A 19,594-nucleotide genomic window follows, 5' to 3' on the forward strand; every position below is an offset into this window, starting at 1 on the left:
ACCACATCCATACGGCATCTGCAGCAGCCCATCCAGGTTCTTCAGAGCCCGGCCCAGAATGTCACCTGCGCAAACACAGAATCACTGATACCGAACTACTAACCTGACCTTTACTTTCCAATGGGGCTTGAAAGACAAACCGTACAGATAAATATTGTTAATTGAGCCAAGCCTTTTTCCCTCCTGAAAGGAAAGCATCTCAATTAAAATGAATTAATATACCAAGGACCGATACTGAAGCACGGGAAGATCCAGTAATCATGTTCTTAGGGAGTACGATGTCCACTTTCTCTGCCAAAGGCTTCCCTGTGAACAGAGACAAACACTAAAACAAATGTGCTCAGTTAATCCTGTACTTACACTAGTCAGACTGGATTAAAGTCAGTCTGAAGGGCTCTTTTGTTAGGTTAATAAGATGTATTTAATGACTGTAAATCTGAACTTTACAAATCTGCCATAAATCACATTGAAACTAAGGGCTATCGGCAAGTACAAAATTTCCTCATTAGATTCGTTACATGCAATCCACTCCCCTTCCGGTATTTGTCTTTTCACATGTTTGCTGGGCCATGCCTGGTGTAAACCGTACTGACCTTTTGGACAGAGCAGCCAGTTGTAGGTCTTTGTCATCTCAGTTCCCTCAGCCTGAGGGGAAGAAATGAGTTACATTGATCTTCAATTTGATTAATTGGAAACATTTGTCATCTGGTTTTTAAGGTACCAACCTTTACTATGAGAGATCGTGTAACCACGTCAATTCGTCCCCTTTCAGGCACGCTCACAATCTCATTGTCACATGAAATTCGGGATGTCACAGCCTCAGCCTTCACTGCCACATTTACAACTCCTTAAAGAATTAACAGTGTGAAACTTTAGTGACAAATGTTCTGTATAAAGTGAATCTCACTGATTTCAGAGATCAAATAGGGCTCCTCCACCTTGTGGATAAAAGCTTGACTCACCCAAGGCTGAGGGGACCATGTTCCAGCTGAGGGTCTTGCGCTCACTGCCACACAGACAGGATGTGTACTGGTCACCAGAGAGGGGGGTGAGGGTATAATTTAAGGAGGGGGTAGGGGTCACAGTCACCTGTTTTAGAGAATACACATTTTAAATCTGAGATTTATGGTAAACGCAAAAAACTGTACAAATTGTAGCAAAAGGGTGCAGCATTTAACCATTCCCATTGGCATTCCCTTTCCAAATAAAGCAGACAGTTATCAAAGCAGTTTGAAGATAATTTAAGAAAATTAAGATTATTCCAACTAATTTACTAGAACCTTGGCAATTGAGTGGATTGGACTGACGATAAAAAAAATTAACTTATTTCAAATGACAGTAAGATGCACATCAAACCAAGCACAGGATGATTTGAGGTGATCTACACTTTCCCTCTAGAGCCATCAGGTGAAATATATAAAAATCCCTTTGCCAAGTATTTTTCCAGCCAAATAGCCTAAAACAAAGTACAGATGAGATGGTTATTGGTCTGCTAAGTATCTAATTGTAAGTGCCAACACAATAAAGGTGGGCAAAACATGTGGTAAACGTTAAACTTGTTAACAGAAAGCATGTTATCATTTAATTGTAAGAATGTTAATTTTTTTAAATCGCATCACCATTATGCAGCTGGTCAGGTAGTTGAAGATGGTTGCCTTCAGTTCAAAGTGCTCCCCCCGGATGATGGAGTAGGGCAGGCTGAGCTCCAGGAAGAAGGGCTGGAAGACAGTGATGTTTTTACGTGGAGCCAAGCCAAAACCTTGAGGGGACAGACAGAAAGCCTCCGTCTCCCAGGTGGTGATGGTGTCCGGGACAGTGAGGGCCACATCCTTTGTTCCAGACTCTCTGGATCAGCAGATACACATAGTGAACTTGAACATACTCACATGATTCAGGTTAGTCCAAAAAAGAAAAAGAATCACATTGTGAGTAGATTACTAATGTGTAGACTTAATTGCAGTAACACCCCCACATTACAGTAACCTTACAAGAATGGAAATGTGAAACCGTTTTAATATGCATCCGTTAGATCTCAGAAACTAAATTAATGTAGTTATACTGCGTTTCATGTGGACTCTAGCCCAAAAAGCCCATTCCATATGTTGCATCTTCTGCCAACAGTAACTAAAACACTGCTGTTAAGCTTTTCAGCCATATTGGAGTGTCAGTAAATTAGTTTAAAGCCATTAATGTGGAGGGAGACAGCATGAAGGTACACATACATAAAACGCAGTCGTACACATTTATGACTAACATTCTGTTTGAAAACTCACCCAACTTCCACCAGGTCCCATATCCAGGTCTCAGGGAAGAAAGTGCGGATGGTCTCTATTGGTGGTTTATTAGGCAGTGACATACCAGGAGCTGCAATTTCAACAGGGGCACTGGCTGCCATAACCAGATTATCCCTATAACCAACTGAGAATATTTTACATTAGGTTAAAATAAAAGCAATGACAGTGACTGGTTTTAATGATCAACTAATCAGAATGAGTCACGAACTTAGAAAGTCACCATAACCACCATAGCGCTTGTAGTATTCAATTCCTTTGTACTTGATGCATGAAGACTCTTGAATAACTATGTTTGTTGCCACCTTCATCCCTACATTCTAGATAAGCAAACCATAAAAAAAGCCATTACTGAAAAGTTGACAAATGTTCAATAAATTAGTACACTATTTGTTTAGGACATACCTGGAAAACTGTATACGCATCAGCTGTCCCACCACCATTGGGGTATGGCAAGACATATCTTCTCGGTCTCACATGCAAACATTCTTCACCATCTTGGACGTCATATGGAATATAAGACATTTTTGTCACAGGCAACAATTGAAATATCTGAAAAGAAAGGTTTGGTTTAAAGTTATAAACTGACAATGTTTTATAAAGATCTGACAATTTGGAAACTCTTGGACCCTAAGGCCACCAACTACTTCTATATCTTCAAATGTGGATGTAAAGTATACGTAAAATCATTGGTTTTATTCATGAGGCAGACTCTTACAGAGGGCTACACCTCACGTATGTGATCATAACCTTATGCTATAGCATCTTAACAGCATGCTTACAACTGGGTAAAAAGGTCAGCACTTAGCGGCATTGCACAGTTGATAATGTATAACTGGTAGAGGGAGAAAAAGATTAACATGGTACTGAAAGTAGATAACAGCAGAGTAAAAATGAAAATGCAGAGATAAATTATGTATGCATATCGTTTTGGTCGATTCCAGTAGTTACCTTGTTTGCATCCAGAGTCTTCCCTGGCTCCTTGATGAGGACGCTCTGGTCAACAGCGCTCACACCACACAGAGATTCTGGCTGGGCGATAACCTGCATGATGGTCTCCTCTCCTGGGACCGCCGAGGATGGCGAAAACTCCAGGGACACCTGATAAAATTAGATCAGACATCTCACCGCCTGGACTTAAGTGGTAGATGACAACCTGGGATCTTTCAAACTTCAAAGTTTGATTTGAACCTGGGTTGCTACCAAGGACTAAGCCAACTTGGGGCACGTGAGCTTGAAGTCACCCAGTCAGAATTGCTTTAATAAAACCAAGGTTCTGTCGCCAATATTTCCAGATATCATTTTCCTGCCAGTGGAATGGCCGCAAGGCAGTTGGTCCTGCTGAGGATTAATACATTACTCTTATTGGAGCTCTGTTGCTAGTTTGACTTTTGTCCCAAAATCCCAATTCCTGCTCAAGTTGGTGCTTCCTTTTGAGATGTGATAAGGTCAGCCTAGTTGTCAAAAAGCAAACCTGCAGGGTTTCTACATTTATATAATCTGTTTAATAGGACTTTGCTGACTGAACTAACTGGCTTCCGACAAGGGACATGCTTAACGCATAAAGTATCTTAAGTATAAGCTTGCTTATCTGTAAATACACAGTTCCGGTTTGTTTTGTTATAACTGCTTACACTTTTCTGTTCCCTGTATCTGTCTTTTATTGTATGTAAAGCGACCTTTAGTGTTCAGAAAGGCGCCGTTAATTAAAATGCATTATTACAACTAGAAAATTACACAGAAATTTTATCAGTGTGCCTCCTACTTTGTGCACATAAATAAAACTTAAGTTTCTTTACCCTTCAGAGATATAACTTTTTAAAACCCATTTTAGATGCGTGTGTCTCAGAGAGGGAGACAGATGTCGACAGACAGTATGATTGCCTGGTTACTAAGGACCAATAGGAAGCCTTTCATCTGTGATTTCACCTCTCTGATCTTTAATCAGTTAAGGACTGCACCTGCAGTCACCAGCTATTCAGATACTGAACAAGCGCTCAAACAAACTATCATATTAAAGGGATACTAGCCATCAATGAAATAAGGTTCTTGTGGGCACCAGAAGGACTTTGTTAACATATTGATATAAGAGTTATGTGAATGAACTTAAAAATGTAGGCGTATCAGCAATGTCCTTTGCTCCGTGTTGTGCTCAGAAATTTGGATGATGTTTACCATGTCAGTTAATGGAGGACAATTGGGAACTCTAGTTATCTGAAAGGTCCGAGCGAAAAATATATCTCATTCATGATCACATTGGCTGAAACTAGACAATACCCACGTTTTGATGTATACACAGTCCATCACAAGTAAGAATTGTTGTGTGGGAGCAAGTTAGAGAGAACCAAAATGTTTTTGATCTCCCCACTCTGTCCTCCATTCTAGCTCTCAACATTCCGCCACATGCACACAGGAAAATCTGAGACTGTCTGAAAACGGGACGATATGTAAACTGATTTGATGATTGGAGAAACAGTGCTCGATATCTGAATTCCCATTGAGCCCAATAAACGCCAAAGTCTAGTCTTCGGTTTAAACTTTTAATCATGTTTCTATGTTAAAGTATGGCGATACAGCACGGTCCAAAGAGGTGGCGTTTTGAGGGATGTTGACCGATTCCCCATTCAAGTCTGAGAAATTTAGCAGTTTGTGAAAACCGCGCAGCAAATCTTAGAAAAGTCATAGCACACCATTCCCAATCATTACACATGTTTTGATGTATTTTGTGTTCAACGCTCTGGGACTAGTAGCGGGACAAAAATCTGGCGGAAGAATAATGTTAAGTATGGGTAATAATACTCATTGCGCTGATTGCTGCAATTGCAGCACATCGGCACACTGAACTAGCAAAGGACTGCTCATGGATTTGACCACCCTATGCAATACAAGGTTAAAGTAAAGTGTGATATTATGTCAAATACAACTTATTTAAATAATTGTTTATCTACACATGTTCTGTAACCCAAATAGAATATATTTTGATTCTGTGCCTACAATCTCCCAAGAAAAGCCTGGCCACATGTCTTAGTTCTTCTCATGCTGACCTTGTGACTGAAGCATTGCTCAGTAGAGAAGTCAGCGCTGTTGGCGATCACAGTCTCACTGGGGAGGATGGCATAAGCCAAAACCTGGACATCTGGTGACATGTCTGGAGACACTGTCAGCTTAAAGGACACCTCGCCCTCATTTACTGAAACATGAACAACAATTACTCACATGGACAGATGCTAATTTAGGGTACTGTATGGCGTTATAAATTCATGAGACTGTCCAGTTTTCATGCAATACTAGAGTATTGTGTGTGAGATTTACTTTTTGAGAGGCTGCCTTGTGGGCAGCTCTATGATGTGCAGATCAGACAGTGAAGCTTTATAGTTGAACTGCCAACTGTCCACGTACTGTCCCGGTTGGGACAAGTGGGAAGGTGGAGTGCACCATGTTCAAAGCTAGCACATGTTTCATTGTCAAAAAGTGCAGAGATCTCAAAGCTCACATGGAAACTGAAAAACCTTGTTACATTTAAAAGTTTACATGGAATAGGTTCTCTTTAGAACATTTATATTTAATTTGGAAAGAGCTATTATTTTGTTACACAAGTTATTTTATACAATTGAGGCATAATAAAACACGTTCTTTAACCTCTGAGAAGCGGTATGAATTGTTGAGGCTGGCCGAGTGTTTTTGGAGAAAAATATATGGTGACCATGTGACAATTCAAAGCATAATTTAAGACAAATCACTTTGCTCACCCAATTTATCTTTGACTATGACCTGTGTAACTCCTTGTGTAACAATGGCTCCTCTTGATAAGACCTGGGAAATTTGAAAGAAAAAGAACAATGAGTCATGCAACATGCCCCGTCTGCTGTGAAGTTCTGGCATGTGATAAGTACATAGACAACCTTTTGCCATGAACCATATAAATGTATTCTGTTTAAGTTTGCAGTGGAAAAGATTTGACACTCGGGGTGGAATGTAAACAGAAGTCACGGTTCAGTTCATACATTATGTATTATGGTGTCCCCTGGGGTCAGTGGCGAAACAAAAAAAGGATACAAATCTGGGCCCTTGGTCTAATAAACTGCACCAAATCATACTCTATGCTCTTTGTTTTATCAAACTTGATCAGAGTAAGCTAGATACTCAGATACAAACTTCAGGGATCTATTACATCACAATTGATGCATCATTTAACATTGTAAGGTTAACAATGAGGTAAACATTTTTTAATCAAAGTGATCTGTGCTCCAACCTGGAGAAATAACATTTGTTTACATTAGCAGCTGCTGGTGTTTAGGGACCATCTACAGACAAAAATAGTCATTAATTTAATGATTAAGGTATTCTCCAAACTTTTAATTTTAACTCCTAGTTGTACTAGGAAACTTCCAAATAAAAGAAATACACAAATTTTGAGAAACTACCTTATATCATGAAGTTGTCTGTTGTTTATCGACCGTTCCCAAAAACCGCCGGCTGCTAATAGAAACCAATGTTATTTCTCCAGGTTGGAGGATGGCTCTTTTAGTTGAAGATTAGTTTGTAGTTACCCTTTATGTAGGAAAGATCTGTTATTTGTGATGCCATTTCACCTTAGTGTATTGATCTCAGAAGTTTGAATCTGAATATTTCCTACTTTGCTCATGTTTACAAACCACATGGATCATAAATCCATGTGCAGTTTATTAAACTAAGGGAACAGATTTGTATTCTGTGCGCACGGTATATTGTTGTCTCAGATGACCCCAGGGGGGCTCGTATGGTTCAGTACAATAGAGGGGAAGACAAATTCACAAGGCAATTTTTATTGTGCATGCCTCAGGCTATACCACCTAGTGATAAAGTCTATACACACTTGAGGCTGTTGCTGCTTACTCAAGGAAAGTCCGATTTCAACAGTAAACAAGTACTGCACATCATTTCCAGACTTAATATTTAATTTAAGAGACAATCAGCAATTGCTTTAAAAGAGCCTTTTAAGTATAAATTACAGAAATGCAAAAATATGAGCCCTTCCCCGCAAAAAGTAATCCTGCCATTAAGTGCAACAGGAGTAAGTTTACATGATCTCCTGTAGCCTCAACTAGGTGGGTGCTGCTGATACAGGGACTTTGTAGAACTGACACCAACTTCCCACTCTAAAAAGAACAGTCACTGTTCTACAGCTTTCTGTAGCACAAAAAGGCAAACCAGGCATTAGTGAAACAGAAGGGGGAGCTGACAACTCTTGCTACATCAGCCATTGTTTGGTTGTATATGGAAGGCACTACAGTTTGCCTCACGTGTGGACAGGATGGCATGTCGTACCGAGGTTAGCGTATATACACAAACAGCAAAAACTAAGAAATGTTCCTCTACGAGTCAATGTGGGGGCCTCGACGATATGTAAATTCACATTGCTTCACTAGTATTCTGGCCTGCTTGGTTAGGGGTGCACGATTCAGAAAAATTTCAGGATTTGATTTCTAGGCTCACAATTCAAAAAGGTTCTCAAATAAAATAAAAAGTATAGTTAGTTTGCCCTTGCAACAAAGTTTTTAAATCTATTCATGAATGGATTTTTGCACACTCCTACCATTTGTATCCAGAGGCTGGTTAAGCACTGTTGGGAGAAGTTAGACAGTTTTTACTTGTTCCAGTGATTGCACTACTGTTGGTGGCTATGGGTTAGCATGTTACATGCATTTCCATCCACATACCCAACAGTCCTCATCGTATCCACCTCTCATTTGTGTACTACGGTTATTGACTAAAGCCAAAGTTTTCCTGTGGGTCGCCAACACTTGCCATGGGCTTGGCTACTGTCTTATTGCTAGGTCTGACAGACAAGCCTGTCGACATGTAGGCAGAGTTCAGGAGCTTCAGAGCTAAGGGGGGGGGGGCTACAGCTTAAATGTCCTTAAAGAAATTTGTTTCCAACAGTAGTACCACATTGGTGATGCACATGCCTTTTCTCCCATAAGTGTGTAAACTCATGTACTGAACAGAAGCCCATTCAGTTTCAATACATGTATTGCACCATCCATAAGATACTCAGTAAATTAAGGGGAACTCTAAAGTTTCACAGATCAAAACAAGTCTGTATAAGAGTACTAGTGCATACAGGGGATGTTACCTCTCATAAGTTAGCATTGATTGGGGGCTTAAAACTAAAAGGTTAACATTATGAAATGCTGGGGGTGTGGAACCTATCAGGTACATTAGCCACTACTAGCATGAACAACTGAATGTTTGACCAGTCAGTAGTTATGTTGCATTATGGGTAATGTTGCTGCCTGGTTTTAGCTTCAAATATGCATTAAAGTCCTAATGTTAGCTGTCAAACTTTATTACGCAACATTGCCAATTCTTAAAATTTGAACAGCACACTTGGTGATGTTAAGGTTTAAGAAACATGTCCGTGTCTCTGTAGTGGAGACAGGAAAACAGTTCACCACTCACCAGATACATCACATCCGCAATGCCCTGGGCCTCTCCAACTATGGTGTATTGGATGAAGAGGTCTTCTTCTTTGTCACAGGAAAGTGGTTCATCCTTCTTCTTCACATCAAGGGAGCTGACAGTTTTAGCTTCAGGAGAAGAAAGTGTGGCCAAAGACACTATGTGATAGTTCGAATCATAGTACGGCGTTCTGTAAGGAGGGTAGCCCAGTGTCGGTGTGTCGCTAACCTAGAAAGCGGAGAGAAAACAGATCATGACTGATAAGTTTCAGTTTTACAGCCATGACAATTTGTTATAGTCAGATTGTTCCATATAGCAACTTTGTCAGCTGCGGCATATGGAGAAACCATTTGAGGGGTCAGATTTGGACAGTTATCAACTTCATGATAAATGTCGGGTTACAGATTGTAATTTCAGTGCTACTTCTTACTTGTAATTTGATGTCCCCTTCAAAGTCAGCTGTGCTTAATGAGAAAGTGGCAACACCATCACTGTCTGTTGTGAGATTCTGTAACAAACGTGATGACCACCTTTCCCCCTCCAACAGGAACACCGGCATGTCAGGAATGGGTGTATTATTGTAATAAACAGCTTTAACCTGTTGGAAACACAATGTTTTATCACAGAGAATGCACATTGCCTCAGTTACACCGTGTATAGAATCACATTGGAGAACTAAAGACCAAATGCACTTACTTTTCCTTCCACATCTGAACCCTTGTTGTAAATCTTGGGAGTGTCAGTGAATGTTAGCCTTCCAACAACATATGAAATCACTGTGGTCTTCTCTTGTGAGCGTGAAATACCTGTACAAGACGCCTTCATGTTACAACAATGTGCATGCCATATTGTCTCATTACATGGCATAGTTATTTTGGCATTATAGGCATACTAAGTCTGTTTTTAAATGCAAGTACAATATATCTTATGACTTGCCTGTGCCCTCCTCTTCCATATTTGCAGTGAGTTGCAGTACATCTTGTAGTGCCTTTTGTGCAATTTTTGTGAAAGATGACATAGTGAAGATAAAAGTGGCACAGCCTCTCTTGTCAGTCTAGAAGAAAATGAAAGTGACTGCCATTTAAACTTTACACAAGACATGCCCTTATTACTTATTAATAACTTAACTGTCAAATCTTAAAACTAGCGCCATAATATATGCTCCTTGTTTGTAAATTAGACTGACAAGACAAATGGTAATATGTAGTTTTAAATGTGCACAGTGTACATTATGTGTAGAGGATATGTAAGGTCTATGCACCTTACTTCATGAGACGGTCACCATAACTACTGTACCTGCTTTGTCTCCTTGTAGCAAGGCATCGGGACTTCAGGGATACCCTCTGGATGTTCAGGGGAGCGTACAAGTGGTATACCAATATAGGCATCTATTGGTCGGCACACCTTGAAGTCAACACTACCTGGCACAGGCTGGCCGTATGTATACCTAGAGAAAGGAAAAACAAAAACAAAAAAAAAACACAAACAGTTTCCCTAATCTGGACACAATTTAGATTTAAGAGTAATGAGCGAAATAGCTTTTACTTACGTTGCACACACTTCATATGCAATATCTTCCTGATTAATGCTTACTTCATCAGCTGCAGTTATTTGTAGGTCAAATTTAGGCAAAACTGAGGAGGAAATTGGATTAGCATTCTCTACTCTTTAAACATGGATTACGTTGGATGGTAAAAATGTAACTTACCGTATTTTTCCACCTTGAAGCTGTGTTGTATTTTATCTAACCCAATCGACACAGTAACTTGGTAGGCTCCTTCACGGGCCTCAGAGTTCAAGGCGTAAGAAAGCTGCAATATCTTACTATTGGATGTTTCATTCAGCCACTGTCCAATCCTGTTGCTGGTAGAATCCTGTGAAGAAAACATGTGACAATAGGACACTCTTTAATATAGGAATAGTGGCATTTCTTAAAGAAAGCAGATAAAACTGGGCCATGGCTTTAAGTAAAATTATATGAGCAGGAAAAATATGAAAAGAGACAAGTGTACTGGCAGGCTAATATCAGTACCCAATTACAAATATTGGTCTAATGTTCATCCATATCATGTTACCCGCAGTGCTTCCTTTTTCCATTGCAGATTAGTACCACCTTTTGCATGAGGCAAGCATTGCTGGTCATCATAGAAGGAAACTACTAACTTAACACAGAACGATGATGGTGTTGCTTTTGAGTCAGTATGTGGCTGTTCCCACAGCAAGAAGACAAATTTAGACATTCTGGAGGCAGAAAAATAAGCTGGCTAAACTTAAACATGGCAAGTACGAGGGACTCTAAATGGAAAACAAAAAAGGCGAGTAGGCAGTACCATCCAGTGGTGAATAAAAAAATAAAAAAAGATTTAGTGTGCAAAGGTAACCATGAATTCTTACACTTAAAGTCACTGATCATAAATGCCTTGTCCAAGTTGTAAAATAGGCGGCCAAACAATGTACTGTGAGTTTCTAGCATTTGACAACAATCCGTAAAACATTGCATAAAGCTTGGGCCCAACAGCTTATAAGTCACTTCATGTTTTTAGGAGATTAACATGCTGAACTTTTAATAAGCCTGATAAGTCAACTGGAGCATTTTGTTTTAAGGTATTTGTATTAGAAAATTAAAAAAAAAAATTCCAGTATGTTAAATTGCAGAGGTTACTCTTACCTCAAGTTCGATTATATCGTACTGTAAAGAAACAAAGAAAGATTTGTTAAAGTACAAGCTGCTTTGTAGTCCTCGCTACACAGTGTCCTGATTGGTTAAAGACATGATACCTTACATTTACGGTTCCATTGTAATCTTTAGTATAAATGCCACTTATTTCCAATTAAAGGGGATAATGTGACAAAATGAGAAACCTGTGTATAAATGGATTTATCACTGGGTCAGCAACTTGGTAGGTTTACCTAAAGAGGCTGTGGTTGCACCACTGACAGATTCAAAGCACATTCTGTTCAAGCTAAACTAAAACCTGCACCATTATCAAATCATATCACTAATACTGTTGTTCATAAATGAGACTTAAAAGAAAGACTGTTCAAGCACTCACCAGCTGATTGACAGGTCTAAACCTGGTATCCAGTGTGACGACTCTGAATTGCACTGAGAGACATGCAGAGAGATTACATGAAGCCTTTACAGCTCTTCTACAGTAGTGTTAAACATCCTAAAAGGTCAGTATTAGTCTTTACTTGAGATGGTAGAAGAAATTTGAAGTCTGACAATAGTTCACAGTTCCCTTGTTGTCCACCATGAATTAATATAAAGTGGAAATATATCTCTGGAAAATTCAAAGAAACCTCATTTTCATCTGAGTGTGCTGAATTCATACCAACATTTAGGAATATGTACACAGTCTTTAATAGTTTCAGGAAGACCGCTTATAAGAAAGCGGTAATTTTGAGATAAGATACACACTTTAAAATTTTTACGTGGAACATGCCAATATATCTAGAATTTGGAGACTACTGTGCTCTCTACTGCAGCAATTTAAACTACCATGATCTAGACACTGTAAAAGCAAATATGTTTTAAGTAAAAATCCATCAGCTCAAAATTACCTGTTTGTCCTGGGAGGTAGATTGGTTTATCTGTTTGGATGAATGTCATTGGTTTATAGACTTTGATCTGAACTTTTCGGACTTCTCTAGAGTAGAATGTGTCGCCTCGTACCACCACCTCCAAGTTCTGCACCACTTCATCCTGCACTAAAGGAACCTGTGAAAGAAATATAATTTATAGACACCAAGAGAGTCATTAGATCAATTAAAAAAAAAAAAGTTAAGTTGGTCAGTTATAATTTGAATGGTTAAAATCATGTATTCAACAGCAGTTCACAACATATTGTGTTTTTTCCTTTACAAAAGTTGTGTATGTGTTATGAAATCCCATCAATGTTTCCAACTCAAAGTCAATACATTTTATGGAAAGGGCACATGAATCAAATCAGGGAAGCTACTGACCTTAAATTTAACACAGGTATGAAATTCTTTACAGGAGGTCTCCAATAGAAGGGCTGTATTCGTCTCTTGGGACATCAGAGTGACTCTCATTACCAGAGTCTCGTTGGGCTGCAGGAGACTCACACAGAATTTGGTCTCAGCTCCAGATTCAAGGACTGCAGGAATGGCTACCATGTACTGCCTACAGACACAGACACACATACAGTAGACATCTCACTGGATCTGACATGGAAACAACCCTAACACAGAAGATTATGCAGTATAAAATCCTTACCCATGATTAATTCATTTAACCACAGGCCATTACTATTTTAATTATAACTTAAGGTAACTTTAAGGTAACTTACGGTCCTGACACCGCTTGGCCCACGGACATCCAGCACAAGAAGACACACAGTTTCCATGTCCACATCTGAATCCCAGGACGACCCATGACTGAATGAAATGATAATAAATCAGCATGTTTAATAGTATAAAAGAACGCCCCCTACATCTTATTGGTTTTTAAGGTAACCCATTCAAACCTATAGACTTCACGTTGTTGCTGGTAAGGACAACTGCAATTTACGGTTAATTCCAGCTATAATAGCCTTTCTGGGATAATTTAGTGCCGATTTGACAAGTCTTTGTAGCGGGTCTGGATCTAATGTAGTCTACATTTTATTTATCAATTATTTTTTATAAAGTCGGTAAAGTGCCAGTGTCTGTAGAATCGGACGCTGTGATGGGAACCTAACGTCAACTTTAAGTTTTCCCTTGACAGTCGACTCGGAAGCCAACTTCAGCGTCCGTTAGCTTCATGTATCGCGCATTTAGCTAAAAGCTAACTAAAAGGGCCTAACACTGGTCAGACTAACTTGGGAGGAGTTTTTGATAACCCCCCCAAGCCACAAAACTGTACAATAAAAAAACGCGCAGAAGACAATGCCTTTAATTAACTGAAAGACTACGCCATGTTTCAGCTTCGTCTTGCTTCGTCTTGCTTCGTCTTACCTCGTCTTACCTCGTCTTACCTCGTCAGACCACCTAGCGACCACAGCTGCGATAGCGGAGTTGTCTAACCAGGTTAACGCTCCGTTTGGAACTTCAAACCAAGCCACCACTCTACCTCGGTATATATCCCTGGTCATGGCAATTCAAATCACCTGCGTCCACCCGGGAGCAATCAAACAATTAACTTACATGCTAGAAATGGGCGGGGCTACACGTCAGAGTTAGTGAACAGCTAACGTCACTCCAGACCGCAGCAAATGTACTAATTAGCACATTAGAAAATGCTTTCTAAATATATAGAAAATAACACTTTTTTTTTTTTAACACTAACATTTTTTGTAGTTGTTCTTTTTGTATTACATTTTGGAAAAGGGTTGAAAAGTATATGGTATCTAAAACAACACATACAATTCCACTTGAGATTGAAACTGACATGTACTTTGAGTCTGTTAAATAAGTAACAAATAAGAAAATGATTTTATAAGTGATCTACTCAAAATTATTTAATTAAGAACTCCTGCTGTCAAAATCTTTAATGACGTTTGCAAGTCTGTCACCTCTTTACTTATTTCTGTTTTATTTTTTGTTTTTTTATGTCTTTCTAAATTATTACTTTCATATTATGTCATTTGTATTTATGTATGTATAATTTTAGGTTTACGCATAACTGAATTTTTTTAAATTGATTTCTAAATAAAATACATAAATAAAATGACATAAAACACACTCCAGACCTGCGCGTCCATCTTTACATCAGCAGAACTAATACGCCTATGTTTTGTAGCTACTTGAATTTGTCATTGTACAATAGGGAGAGATAAAGCTTTTATGATATCAGTGTTCTCTTTTTCTTATACTACAGGCTTAAAGTTTTAGGTCATGCCTTGACAGTTCCAACTGCTGACTCAGCGTCATTTTACTCTGACGTCCAGCCTAACTGTGGGTGTGATAGATTTAGTTTGTGTCATTCCACCTGTGTGATGGCATGTCGCTGTGCCTCCCTGCCGTTCAACGCCCCCCCCACCGGTGTGTCAATGTAGTGTTTGGTCATCACCCTTTGGGTGCGCTCAGTGATCACCTGTGTTGCAGGGTAGTGGGACCCTGCCTCAGCTTTCTCTCTTCTATTCTGTCTTCTTTCTTCCTTCTTCTTTGTTGTTGGTTTTGACTTCCCTTTTTGCCTCTTGTTTATGGCCCAACCTGGGTATTGGCAGTGTGAGTGCATTTTTTATGTGCTCATCTCCTCCTCTCTGTCCTTTTTATCTGTTATGAAACTGGCCCTGTCATATAGTGTTTGGACCACTGAGAGTTTATGTGTTATGGGTGTTAATGAAAACATTAAGCATAGGTATGAGTGTGTTGGTTTTCTGTATATTTTTATTTTTACCCTTCCATTTTCTATGAGTTGAATTTTCATGTTGAGGAAAGCACTGGTTCGGTCATTCTCCTGTTCATGCGTGAACTTTATATTTCCCATGTTGTCAACTGAGTTCCAGTGATCTGTCAGCTCCTGAGTGTGTCGTCCACATATCCCTTCCAAAGAGTCAATCCAAACTTTTCATAGGCGGTGGCTATTGTTGTGTGTTCCATGAGAAACCCACTCATGATGGCCGACCTTTGGTCGCTCATAGCAACTTTTTGGACACAAAGGTGTCCAAAAAGTTGGGCTCTGTCCAAAAGGACAGAGCAGCTGAGTCATGTCCTGACCTCTACAGTTAAGTTTGTGTGTTTTTTTTAAACAACTTGTCTGCTTAAAAATGGTTCCTTACTGTGCTGAGTGTGACATCAATGATTTGTTTTTGTGAACAGTGATAGTTTGAATATTTCGTCCTTTTCCACCTTAACGTTTTTAGTTCCTTTGCCATCTGTTTGGAGTTCTTGCAGTGTTGTTTTGTAAGACCAAGCAGCGGTTATGTGATTTTACTCATTCTGTTAGGTACTTTGGACCCCATGGTTTCTAATAAGTGCTATATAAATCATAGCACCAACCTTGCCAGACTGTCCGACGGACGATTATCGTGTTGGTGTGTAAGCGCCTTATAGATACACTTGACCTCCCCGGCCGTGTTGGTGCCATAGACCGTTAATATTAATCAATATATACAGTCTATGGTTATTGCTTTTCAGAGAATGTTTTATGAAGATATCAAACACATGATGTGGCTTGCTGCATGTTTAGTTGTGCTAATGTCAGCGATTAACCCCATCAGAAAAAAGTTGAAACGTAACTTAGACACAAAAGTGCATTAATGTAGCACAGTAAGACTGTTGAACAAAAGGTGTTTATGTGAGGTTGGGAAATAAAGGTTAACCAGGTTATCTGTTAACAACCTTGTCAAAATTCCCAAACCAATAGAATGCCAGGTGTAGTGTTGACCTATTAAATGATCCCTGCCCCATTAAGGTTGCGTAGTTTGGACCGGTCCACGTTCCATCTTCATGTGCTTATCCGGTATTGGGTCGCAGGGGCAGCAGCTCCAGCAGGGGACCTTAAACTTCCCTTTCCCGAGCCAGATCAACCAGCTCCGACTGGGAGATCCCGAGGCGTTCCCAGGCCAGGTTGGAGAACATAATCTCTCCACCTGGTCCTGGGTCTTCCCCGAGGCCTCCTCCAAGCTGGACGTGTCTGGAACATCTCCCTAGGGAGGCGCCCAGGAGGCATCCTCACCAGATGCCCGAACCACCTCAACTGGCTCCTTTCAACGTGAAGGAGCAGCGGCTCTACTCCGAGCTCCTCTCTGATGACTGAGCTTCTCTAAGGGAGACTTCAGCCACTCTCCTGAGAAAACCCATTTTGGCCGCCTGTACCCTGGATCTCGTTATTTCGGTCATGAGTAGGTGAGGGTAGGAACTAAAACTGACCGGTAGATCGAGAGCTTTGCCTTCTGGCTCAGCTCCCTTTTCGTCAAAACGGTGCAATAAATGGAATGTTATACCGCACCCGCTGCTCCGAGTCTCCGACCAGTCTCACACTTCATGGTCCCCTCACTGGGGACAAGATCCCAAGGTATTTAAACTTCTTCACTTGGGGTAGGGACTCACTCCCCAACTGAAGAAAGCTCTCCATCGGTTTCCTGCTGAGAACCATGGCCTCAGATTTAGAGGTGCTGATCCTCATCCCACCTGCTTCCCATCCGGGCGCAAACCGATCCAGTGAGTTCTGAAAGTCACACACTAGTGATGCCATCAGGACCACATCCTCTCCAAAAAGCAGCAATGAGATCCTGAGCCCACTGAACTGAAACCCCTCCCCACCCAGACTACGCCTCGATATCCTGTCCATAAATGTTACAAACAGAGAAGTGTGATACCACTGTAGTTGGCACAAACCCTCTGGTTCCCCTTTTTGAAGAGGGGAACCACCACCTCGATCTGCCACTCCTTAGGCACTTTCCCAAACTTCCACGCAATGTTAAAGAGGCGTTTTTGTGTATTTGTGTCAACCAAGACACACCCAGAGCTTTCAGCATTTCTGGGCAGATCTCATTAATCCTTGGGGCTTTGCCACTTTGGAGTTGTTTGACTAACTCATTGACTTCCACGAGGGAAATTGATGACAATCCCCCATCATCATCCAGCTCTGCCTCTACCACAGAGGACGTGTCAGCTGGATTAAGGAGTTCCCCAAAGTGCTCCTTCTACCCGTTGAGATCAACAAAAACTCTCAGATTCTGAACCCAAACCAGGCCAAGGTAGGTGGTGAAAAAGGTGAGTATTTATTGATGACAAAAATATAACTGCAAAAGTAACGGCAGACATATAGGCAGGTAAATCCGGGTTATAGAATGCTGAAGTTGGTGACAAACGTGTTTGGGAGGCGAGTACTGGTGGACAGGGGTCTTGATGGAATGATGTAGTAGATTGTTCTGGTTGCCAGGCAGGAACAAGAACCTGTTAAGCCAACGGATAAAGAGCAAAGCTACAGAGACTGATTGAAAAACAATTTAGTGTGACCCCGATCCAAGTTTGGCTAACAATCAAGCAGGGAGCAGATTTCAGGCCACAGCTTAAGTAGTGTAAGGATGATGATCAGGACCAGGTGTGTAGATTGCTGAGGAGGAACAGGTGAGATCAAGTTCAGATGATCCTGGAATTCCTGCCTTGCACTCGTTGCCTGGCAACCGGAACAGGGTAGGCCTACATTCAGGAAGTAACACAAAAACAAACCAGACAGACAGGGATAACATCCTCAAGGGGATGTGTTTGTGACAAATTCTGGTATAACTTTAAGTCTAATTTCAGTCAAAACTGAGCTAAAAGTAGAGTGGATATTTTATGTTAAGGGTGTTAAATGAACACTAATGTTGCCTGCGTCTGCTTGTGTGAAAAGAAAATTGTTTGCCAACATGTTCATAAACTAAGTGTCATCTTGTGTTGGCATCTTATTTGCTACTCCTAGGTGGTCCAAGACTGTATGGTTGTGGCCTGGAGCGTCCCATGTCATGCCATTCCATCTCGTCTCATGCCAAAGTGTTTCCAACGGTAAGTTCATTGGGTCAAAAATACAAAATCGCAAACTATTTTCCAGATGGAATCACGGATAGGTTCGTGACCACGTTTGTTGCAATGAATTGAAAAATGTTAAAGTCACAATTTTAGCCATACATATAATTTGCGTATTTCTGGATGTTATTGTTGTGTCCTTGATGTTAACGTACATTTGTTGAAACCTGCATCAGTGACGCAGCCATTTCTGCCAACTAATAAGGATAAGGAGCTGCACAAAGAACAAGATAACAAAAATACTGTAACCATGTTACACTATTTCCAAGACTCCTTTTTATTTTTATATTCTATTGTTTTCACACTTCACTGGGACATTGGTGCAAATACAATTGCTTATTAGAATGGTGAGAGGGCGTGAGACAGGAGGCTCCAGGTTGCAGCCGCAAAAGACAATTTTAGTTTGCCTAAAATCAGCATTTATTTTATCACGGACATATATTTTTACGTATTTTATTCATCAGTATGATAGTCTGCATTTATCTTGTAGAAATCTTTTTTGTAGAAGTATTTTATTCTTTTGTATGACTGCTGTTACAGTTTAGTTAAAAAACACAGAATATTTCAAGTTCACAATGGTCGACGTGAGCTTATTTTATTCCAGATGCAAGCTTTTATTTAAAAAAGTAAGCTAGTAAGCTAGTGGATGGAACAAGGCAAGATGGCATGACATGGGACACTCCAGGCCCAGCCATACCTGCCTTAGGTGGTCATAAAAAGATGAATACATGCAGGCTTAACACAAAGATACACAAGCAGACATTGAACTAAACAATCCTTAATTAAATGGTTTATTCAAAATTTGGGAACACTTCTTCAAGTTGCAAGTGAGGATTACACTGCACAGTCTTCCCAAAATACTTGAACTGTATTGTATGTTTGTGTATTAGGATGTATGGACTAGGTCTTTTCATCATTTTATAAATAATCCGTTGCCTGCAGCACAAGGGTCATTTGTCTCAGCCCACTCACCTGAGTCTACCTACATATTATAATACAATATATTTTCTAAACTTGGATTTCTAACTGCTTTAGGAGAAGGGATTTTTAGATTCTCCAAGAGTCTGAGAGTTTAGATGTTATCTAAAGAACACTTTTTGCATTTCCACACTAATCTGAGCTGCACAACTTCTGTTCTTTGGATAAAACACACAATGCATACAGAGCAGAAAGATTAAACAGTGGAAGAAATTCAACAAAAGACAAGTTTCAAATGGGACATTAAGATTACATTATTTAATTATCCATTACGCATGTATTTCACTTCAGACTCAGTAGTTACACAGCTGTAAGTGGTTGTGGCAGAATACTAACAAGGAAATACCAACAGACATGGTGTTAAGTACATAATATGTATCATCTGGATGACTCGAGGACTGACCACACGCTCTTCAAGCTGCAAA

At 40.1% G+C, this 19,594-nt stretch overlaps 2 protein-coding genes across 2 annotated transcripts in view; both read right to left on the reverse strand.

Moving 5' to 3' along the window:
- LOC117941724 (alpha-2-macroglobulin-like) overlaps positions 1 to 13,950 on the reverse strand; it is a 42,116-nt gene extending 28,166 nt beyond the window's left edge. The window contains 24 exon segments of the mRNA XM_034866758.1: positions 3 to 65; positions 223 to 306; positions 594 to 645; positions 726 to 847; positions 963 to 1,089; positions 1,620 to 1,845; positions 2,274 to 2,611; positions 2,697 to 2,843; positions 3,243 to 3,392; positions 5,336 to 5,481; positions 6,041 to 6,104; positions 8,733 to 8,960; positions 9,163 to 9,330; positions 9,429 to 9,538; positions 9,669 to 9,786; positions 10,029 to 10,179; positions 10,282 to 10,366; positions 10,441 to 10,606; positions 11,401 to 11,421; positions 11,786 to 11,838; positions 12,297 to 12,453; positions 12,699 to 12,879; positions 13,046 to 13,133; positions 13,712 to 13,950. Coding sequence (XP_034722649.1) covers positions 3 to 65; positions 223 to 306; positions 594 to 645; positions 726 to 847; positions 963 to 1,089; positions 1,620 to 1,845; positions 2,274 to 2,611; positions 2,697 to 2,843; positions 3,243 to 3,392; positions 5,336 to 5,481; positions 6,041 to 6,104; positions 8,733 to 8,960; positions 9,163 to 9,330; positions 9,429 to 9,538; positions 9,669 to 9,786; positions 10,029 to 10,179; positions 10,282 to 10,366; positions 10,441 to 10,606; positions 11,401 to 11,421; positions 11,786 to 11,838; positions 12,297 to 12,453; positions 12,699 to 12,879; positions 13,046 to 13,131 — 3,043 coding nt within the window. The 5' untranslated portion in view covers positions 13,132 to 13,133; positions 13,712 to 13,950.
- Positions 13,951 to 19,423: 5,473 nt separating this feature from the next.
- Positions 19,424 to 19,594, reverse strand: part of LOC117941693 (alpha-2-macroglobulin-like) — a 58,895-nt gene continuing 58,724 nt past the window's right edge. The window contains exon 36 of the mRNA XM_034866699.1: positions 19,424 to 19,587. Coding sequence (XP_034722590.1) covers positions 19,583 to 19,587 — 5 coding nt within the window. The 3' untranslated portion in view covers positions 19,424 to 19,582. The remainder of the gene's footprint in view (positions 19,588 to 19,594) is intronic.

The sequence above is a fragment of the Etheostoma cragini genome, chromosome 3, assembly GCF_013103735.1.
Source record: "Etheostoma cragini isolate CJK2018 chromosome 3, CSU_Ecrag_1.0, whole genome shotgun sequence".
NCBI lineage: Eukaryota > Metazoa > Chordata > Actinopteri > Perciformes > Percidae > Etheostoma > Etheostoma cragini.